Source organism: Ovis canadensis, chromosome 3 (genome assembly GCF_042477335.2).
Source record: "Ovis canadensis isolate MfBH-ARS-UI-01 breed Bighorn chromosome 3, ARS-UI_OviCan_v2, whole genome shotgun sequence".
NCBI classification, from domain to species: Eukaryota; Metazoa; Chordata; class Mammalia; order Artiodactyla; family Bovidae; genus Ovis; species Ovis canadensis.
In genome coordinates this window covers 121222837-121231826 of record NC_091247.1, presented here as the reverse complement: position 1 = coordinate 121231826, position 8990 = coordinate 121222837, and the positions used below count along the sequence as shown (strand labels likewise).

Genomic DNA, 8990 nt, shown 5'->3' with positions numbered 1-8990 from the left:
CGGGTTGCCATTTCCTTCTCAGATGCATGAAAGTGAAAAGTGAAAGTGAAGTCGCTCAGTCGTGCCCAACTCACAGCGACCCCATGGACTGCAGCCTACCAAGCTCCTCCATCCATGGGATTTTCCAGGCAAGAGTACTGGAGTGGGGTGCCATCGCCTTCTCTGGAGACATGACCTAGGCCTGGCCAAAGTGAACACTGCCCCACATGGCCACAGCGGTCATCTGAGGGAGGGCACGCTCCCCAGGCATGTTGACTCAGGTCTGGGAGCTTTAGTGGCGTAATTGTGAAAGTGGCACTCTCTACAAGTGTGCTAAGCTGGAAGAATAGAAGTTTGAAGGTGCTAGGGGCCTTTGCGGAGACAATGGAACTTGACAATGAAGTAACCGTGAGAACAGAATTGGATGGGGGTGGGGAGGGGTGGGAAGAAAGAGAACAATGACATTGTGTGTGGCCCCTGATCCACCTGTTCCTCAATGGGATCATAACTTGAACTTCCTGGTTAGATGAACCAACAGTTCCTCTCGTCTCTGCCTCTTATTGTCTCTACTTCTCTCTCCCTCCCCTGCATCCCTTTCCCTCTCTCTCTTTTTTCCCTTAATGCAGCTTAAATTGGGAGTCTTGCAGAGGCAACTCAAACAATCCTGCCTATAAAGGTCATCAGCCCTTTGCTGCACTCCCCTGCCAGGGGAGGCGGGAAGTGACCGAGGTAAAGTGGACAGGGGAGAAGGCAGGGAGCCCTTCCTTTTTACAGTACCAAATCCTTAACTTTGTGTGTGTCCTGGCAAGGGCAAGTCCACTTTGCACAGGGAAAAAGCCTTTGCTGGCAAGATGCTTACTGTCAAAGAAGAAGGATGAGTGTGGGAACTTTGGGGATGCGTATGGCTGGGGACAGGGAGGAAATTAGTATAGCTGAGGTGCAGTGCAATGCAGGTAACTCACGGCAGCCCCAGAGCTCAGATCACACAAGTCATCAGCAGCAGCTTTGCATGGTGCCTTTATTACTGCTCCCGCTCGATGGTTCCTCCAGCATAATTTTTATTCTGTATGCTTTGGAAATTTTCTTTGTACAGTCAGTATCAGGCTATTTCTCATTTTTACTTTCCTGCTTTTTTTTTTAACCTTCTTATTCCAAAGTCACCACCTGACTATTTTACAGGAGAGATTTGTATGCAGCTTAAATCAGTTGCTAAACATCAAACAGTCCTGTGCATACTAATAGAGTGTTGCAGGGAGGGGGTAACTGCACACAGGGTTGGAATTTTCAGATCTGTAATAGTCAACTCTGCATAAATGGAAGAAGAATGTGATTTCTTGCCTCTGTTTCATCAGGTGTGGCTCAGACAGGAACACCTGAATCTTAGGAGAAAGGAACTTGAATGTTTAGAAAGTCTATGCAGTTGCTCAAAGGTTTCCTAATGTTATGGACCAAATGTTTGTGTCCTCCTAAAATTCTTATGTTGAAATCTTAACACTTAAGTGATTGTATTAAGATGGTAGGGGACCTTTGGAGTGACTAGGTTACTACGGTGGAACCCTAATGATTAGGATTGTGCTCTAATAAAACGGACCCCAGAGAGCTCTCGTCCCTTCTACTGTGTGAGGATACAGCAAGAAGACCACCTCTCACAGACACTGAACCTGTTGGTGCCTTGACTTTGGGCCACCGACTGGTTCTGGCCCATGGTCGGTTAGGAACTGGGCTACACAGCAGAATGTGAGTGGCTGGTGAAACCGAAACTACTCTCCCCTGCTCCACCCCGGTCCATGGAAAAATTTCTTCCACAAAACTAGTCCCTGGTGCCGAAAAGGTTGGGGACCGTTGGACTGAAACACCTATGTGCTGGTCCTTTGCTTGCTTTTGCTCCATCCTCATCCCCACCTTTTTGTGCTGGTTGTGCCGAAGGCGGCGGGCGCTAAGACCCAGCAGCCTGTTTCCTGGACTCCCGCCCCCGCTGGCTCGGATGAGGTTCTGCAGGTGGAGGGCCCTGGTTGAGTTGGCAGGGAGGAGAGGGGCGGAGGGAATCCTCTTCCTATTTCCATCTTCTGCTGGCTTTCTCTAGCAAGAGTGAGCAGATACGGGACCGATCTTCTGGCAGCGCTAGGACTGCCAATGCAGAGCCTCTTTGTGGGTCGCAACGCCAGCACCTGAGACCCTGTTGTGTTTCCATCGTAATTCCCACAGGTCCTGGCCCCTCCTCTACAGTTACGGGCTATGTTAACATCTCTATTTCGTGTTTGCAGCCTTAGGGGTGGTGTGCCCACCCCCAATTTCTATATTGAAGTCCGAGTGCCCCAATACCTCAGAATGTGTCTGGAGATAGGGTGCTTGAAGAGGTAACTAAGCATAAGTGAGGTCATTAGGGTGGACCCTAATTCATCATGATCCATGTCCTTATAAGAAGTTAGGACAGAGACACACATAGGGGGAGGTCCACTGAAGACACAGGGGCAGGATGCCGCCTACAAGCCAAGGAGAGAGGTCTCAGAAACACCTTGGCCTCAGCCGTCCATCTCCAAAACTCTGAGAAAGGAAACCTGTGTTGATTGAGTCACCAGGTCACGGAATGTGAGCTGCCCCGGGAGGATGCGTGGCCCCAGGTAAGGCAGGTTTCCTGGTGGAGGGCACCGGGATGCGGCTGTGAGCTGTCAACAGGCAGTGCTTCTAGCAGATTCTACAGGCTGAAGGGGAGTGGCAGTGGCCCACCACAGAGTCCACTAGGATGGGGCTGGTGAGAGTTCTCAGGGGCTCAGTGCACGTCACAGCGTCTTGAGATGGGGTGCATACATATGTAACCACATTTATTTGCCTGCCTTGTGTCTTGCTTGAAACGAGGGATCTTTGTGGAATGATGTGAGGCTCTGGCTCTCTAGTTGTGGTCTGCAGGCTTGGTCACCCCGAGGCATGTGGTACCTTCAACCTGAGTCGCCTGCACTGCAAGGCAGATTCTTAACCATTGGCCAACCAGGGAAGTCCCTTGGGATAGTATATTTATATGCCTGCGGGACCTAGTGAACCGTATGACATCATTTGTTGCCTCTGCATCACCCAGGAAAAACACGGTACACAGCAGGCACCTAATAAATGTTGAATTTAGTGAAGGAGAGAGAGTTACTTGTTTTACCTAGTAATTGCAATGGGCAGGGAATTTAATGTGTCCTGCTCTCCTTTGAAAATGGGTTTTAAAATATTTTTATTTCGTCCCATTCTGGAGAGGCTTATGGGACTTGGGCTCTAGAGTATAAAAAGAGGACGCATTTTGGGCAAAGCCGGGAGCCAGAAAGTGTGCCTGGTGAAATGATGATGAATAGGAGCAGAGAAACACGTGTTGAGAATGACACTGCCTAGAAACACTGGGCAGGAACGGCCGCATGCTCTCTGAGCAGTTTTCCCTCCCCAGCCCTTCTGTCGTCATAGACGCAGGGGTTGGCATTCAGGGCAAGCTTTTGCTTAGCTGCCTCTGCTTCCAGCTGGACTCCCCACCAGGGTCAGGTAAGAAAAAAGAGTTGAAAGGCGGCAACATCAACAGGAAATAAAACATTTTTATTGAATATCCGTGTAATATGTTAAGTCATTTTTAACAACAATCAGAAAACTACTGTGGAATTCACTACACGAAATGAAACAAAATTTAAACCACCTCATCAAAAATGAAGGTAAAATACAGCTAAAGTAGTTGGCTCGCGGGCCACGAGCCATATGGCAGAAGAAAACACCCCAACGTTTCTACAAGATACAGAGAAAATCCACACAGAGAAGCACTCAAGCAGGCAGTAAATATACACAAAGGCAACTAGGATCGTTCTAGAGCATCAGATTCTAATACTTTACACAGCTTTGTCAGAAGGGTTCGTGTGGCTTATTGGAGGATGAATCTCGGTCTTGAAGCAGGTTCGGTCACTGACTCGTGACAGGTGGTGTAGTACCAGCTGATTCTATGGTGACAATATCCCATGTCTGGCAGTGTTGCAAGAGAACACATTACTCGTGCCTTAATACAAGAAATGATTTGTACTTGGCAACTTGAACCTGCTTGTTTCAAAATGTTTGTTTCGGTGCGAACAACTTAAAGCTGAATACAGTGAACTCATGTCAATTTCTGATATTCAAGGAACTTAAAAAAGTCAGTCAACTCCCTTGCTTTGGTAGGGTCTTATCTTTTAAATCGGAAGGAGTCTCATTTGAATCTTTTTTTTTAAAGCAGGTGTTTAATCTGACATCAGGACTTGTGCATTTTCTACTGTCTACTTTTTGGAAAAAAGTGTGGAGCATCCACAGAAGGGGGAGGTCTTATTCTCCCTTCGTCCTTCAGGTCTATCCCAGTCCCGAGGAGTCTGCTGCAACTGGGCTGAAAGGCCAAAGGGCTGGCCTCTGCTTTGATAAGGAAAGAACTAGACAGGAATTCTAGTTTTCTCAGGAAACGGCCAGCCCTACGATTGACGCTTCCCGTTAGGCTTTTTTGAATTCTCTTTGAGGTTTTAAGAACCATGGCACGAAATCCAAAAGCCTGAACGTGAGGCCAATGCTTAGCTTCCTTCCATTTTGTTCTGGTATTTTTGAAGACAGACTTTCCCTTCAGAGCATTCCTACTCTCTCTGGCCTGGGAGTGAGAAGGAACCACAGAGGCTGGTGGGAGCAAAGGCTAGATGCAGTGTGAGATCAGAGGCTGCCCTTCGGTGAAGTGGTGGTCTGCTGCAGTGGGGATAAATGTGGTATATTGCACAGTGCTTGACAAAATGCTGTGTGATCCACCTCATGCTTTCTGTCGTTCTTATCCTATGCATAGCTTTTGGGTGCTGAGTTGGTCCTTTGTAATGAGAACTGTTTGTGCTACACACACCTTGGGCAGTGCAGTAGGAGGGAATGGCAGTATTGTTACAATATCACTAAGGAATAGATTGAGTGCTATCCACTGAGGAAACTACGTTACGTGTCTAAGCACACACGGCAGTCACAGTGTTACACAGAGCAGTCCTTTAAGACGCTTATGGAATGACTAGTAGCTTCATAATAGTGCCGTTTACTACATAATAACATTGAAAACATTTAAAAACTCCTCCTAAATCAAGCATCTAGTATACATAAGAGGTTGCTTCAGTTTTCTAGAACTTATTCTTGGTTGTGTTTCACCTTTTTTTTATTTTAAAGGACAAATTAAAACTTATTTACGTAAAAAGAGCATATAAAAAGATCACTAGCTAACTGTCTGTTTTGGCTTTAATGGAGGTGCATTCAGAACTATGGCTAGTTATTTCCTTCCTCTTTTGATGGGATTACAATACTGTCTGTTTACCACCAAGTAATCTTGTGTCCTAAGCACAGACTGCTGTGTTAAAAATATTCTGCATTCCTTCTAATCCAGTATAATAAAATGTTCTGTTATGGAGTCTGATGTGCAAACCTTTGGAGTCATTGTAGGTGTGACAGCTGGGACAGAATTCACAGGGTGCACAGGGTGTGTGAAGCTGAGAACGGAGAGCTACTTTTCTTCTTGAATAGTCAGGCAACATTTCGAAATGCCGACTTCTTCTCTCCTCTGCTTCTTTCCCACCCCTCCCATCCCCAGACAAATGTGGGTGTGTACACACACACACACACACACAAACACACGCACACACGGAATACCATCATGTCGGTACTCTATGTGCAGTAACATGGAATCACTGACCGCTGGTCAGTTGCTTCCGCGAATGTCAGAGTGAAGCTCTGCCTTGAGCTCTGTAGATGTGCACAGATGGATGCTATTCTGTTTGTGCCTGGAGGTCAGGCTGGCTGGGTGCTGCTCAGATCATGCTAATTTGCCTGTGAAGAAATTCTACCAAATTGGATTCACCCACCAAATTTGTGGTGCAAGCGTATCTTGGTGCTCACATGATTCAACAGAAAGCTCAGGTTTAAGTTGTCCTTTAAGGTGTCAGCTTCACCGTACTAGTGCCTTACACGTTGAGATTGCTGGAATGCAGATGATACTCTATTTACCGTATAATATATTATCAGCTCTCCTATATCTCAGTCAATTTACATAGTTTAAAATAGAACATCTTATTAAAAACATCTAGATATACACAGATTAGGAAACGCTTACAACATACAAATACACAAACTAGAAATAAATCTTTAGCATACTGGTATATACAACGGTGTGATACAATAAAGAATTTCCGTCATGCTCTATCTACACATCATATTGCTTAAAAGAAGAGTAGATTTGGAGGGCAGTGGGATGATGAAGGGCTTTGGGGCTCTCTACATTTAAATTTGTGCAAATTAAAACAGGGTTTGAAGTACCACTGAATTGTGTTAGGAATGCATGGCTGGAAAAATGAAAGGACCCATATTACTGAGGTATTTACAGATACTGGCTAAAGAGCACTATGTGGGCAAACACAGAGAGGCTTCTTCCCTTACTTCTTGACTGCCAGCATGGCGTCCACCTCCTCCTCCACCTGCAGGGTGTGCCACTGGGCGATGGGGCGCCGGGGGTTGGCCAGCATGTCTGACCAGTGTCGCAGCTCCGCCCCAGTGCTGTTGTAGCCCACGAACACTTTGCCGATGGCATCGTTCTTGCCAATCTTGTCATAGTCCAAAACAGTTACCACCACTTGCACTTTCTGAGAGAGGACACAAAATACACATTAATCAGCCAGCTCTAGAGATACAGTCCTACCACCAAGCTTCCTTGAGATCCAAGCAATTGGGAGCTAAGAAGAGCCGATCCGCAAGTGCCAGGACGAGGCTGAAAATGACTGGGAACCTAACACAGGTCCAGTCCCTCTTGTCATTATCACATCATCATCATCTGCAGCATCTTCAAAATACTTAATAGATATCCGTTTTGGCACAGTTCTAAGACTTTCGTGTGGACTGCTGAGTTACATTAGATCCTGTTAACTGCTGTCATACAGATAAGATGCTAAAGCTCAGAGGAGTTAAATCACCTGCCTCAAGTCATATAAGAAATGAGTGGTTTGGTTTCCGGGGTTCATCCTGTAAAATACCATGCCACGCCGCCCATGTCAACCTGTGTTCACTGTTAAATCCATTTGTTTCTATTGTTTTATCAACAAAATTTCTGACATTAGTACTCAGATCATTTTCTTGGAGGGGGCGGTTACAGTTTTCAAAGCAACCATATACTGCAACCCTATTTCAGGTGGGAAGAGCCAGCATAGTTTTATTTAAAACTACTGTGGAATTCCAGCTAATCAATGATTATTGTGAGTATGAAGTGTCACAATAGAGTAAAAGTCTTCAATAAGTAGTAATTAACTAAAGGTATTTTTTTCTCATTCATAAATTCTCTCAATAAAAACGAAGTAACTGTGTATCCAGTGTTGACATCAAATGGAAATAACCCTTTAGGCTGACAAGATTTACTCCAAGTGATTCCGTTAGGTTGTGAGGGTTTATTTTATTTTTTCCAAGCTTTAAACTTATTATTTTGTACTGGGGTATAGCCAATTAACAATACTGTGATAGTTTCAGGTGAACAGCAGAGGCACTCAGCCATACATATACCTGTATCCATTCTCTTCTAAACCCCCCTCCCATCCAGGCTGGAACATAACATTGAGCAGAGTTCCATGTGCTGTACAGTAGGATAACCTTGTTGGTTATCCATTTTGAATATGGCTGTATGTTCATGATCTTCCCAAAGTCCCTAATTATCCCTTCCCCCTGAAAACCCTAAGTTTGTTTTCTAAGTCTGTTTCTTTCTGTTTGGCAAGTTCGTTTGTATCAGTTCTTTTTAGATTCCACATAGAAGGGATGTCGTGTGATATTTCTCCTTTTCTGTGTGACTTACTTTATTCAGCGTGACACTCTAGGTCCTGCCATGTTATTGCAAATGGCATTGTTTCCTTCTTTTTAAATGGCATTATTTCTTTTTAATGGCTGAAAAATATTGTGATGGTGTATTTAATGCCTTACTATTTTGAACTGGTGAAAGAAAATCTATGCCAGTTTGACATGAAAAAAACATTTTCTAAAAGTACATTTTGGTTCTTTCTAAGTAACTGATTTGCTTAGTCAAAATAGGCAACAGTTCCGATCTAGAAACCAAGGGAAAAGATAAAGGACAAATTTAGAGTAAAGTGAATTTATAACATTTGGTGGCCAGAGTCAAAAGAAGCAGAAAATGTAACGATGGAAGCCAGGGCCAGATGAAGAGCCTGCCCAGCTGTGGCCCTTTACTGCTCTGTTGTCTGAGGATTGCATTCTGTATGAACGTCCTGAGAGAGGCGCCCACACAAAGCTTCAGATCAGAGAAAAAAAGATCACTTCTGAGAGTGGAATTGAGAATCTAGAATGTAGCACACGGGCAGTTAGAGGAAACAAATTTCCCTTTTGTGCAGCCGTGGATTGATTCCATTATCAAGAGAATGACCTATTTACTGGATGGCATTCGGGACCAAGAAGAGCATCATGGTGGTTCTGTGTACTTTTCCCAAGTGAATTTATCTGGATGCCATTTTATTGCAGCAAATGGGGGCAGAGACACTAGGGGCATCGTGGACAAAGGGAACTAGGGTTTTGGAGGTTGGAGTGAATATTGGAGTGAGTTTTGGTTGTTTCACCTAGGAATATATTGATTAGTAGCAACCAGGACAAAATATCCTTATAAGGGACTTGAGTCAGTTTTTCCAGCTGTGTATGTAGTATATACATTTTTGGGGAGTGGAGGGGTGGTTTGCTGCATTTTCTTGTGATTTGGGGGAATCAGTATATTTTGTTTCTTTCTTGTTTCATGTGGATAGGGGCAGAAAGACACTCTTATAACCTCAGGATAAATGAAACCTAAGTCCCTATCACAGCATGTTAAATGCTCAATTATTTTCTCTTGGGAAATGCAAAGCTTAGGTAAGCAGCCTCTTGGGGGAAAAAAGAGAAAAAAGAGCAAATTGACTCACAGAACAGAGAAGACAGGATACAGTCAAAGGCATGCTCATTTTTTTCATGCCTCATGGACTCTGTATCAGGCTCTCTCTGTC

General features: G+C 44.6%; 1 protein-coding gene across 2 annotated transcripts in view; it reads right to left on the bottom strand.

Moving 5' to 3' along the window:
* Positions 1-3522: 3522 nt before the first annotated feature.
* Positions 3523-8990, bottom strand: part of SYT1 (synaptotagmin 1) — a 631014-nt gene continuing 625546 nt past the window's right edge. For both annotated transcript variants that reach the window (XM_069584106.1, XM_069584105.1), the window contains one exon: positions 3523-6611. In XM_069584106.1, the coding sequence (XP_069440207.1) occupies positions 6405-6611 (207 nt within the window). In that variant the 3' untranslated portion in view covers positions 3523-6404. The remainder of the gene's footprint in view (positions 6612-8990) is intronic.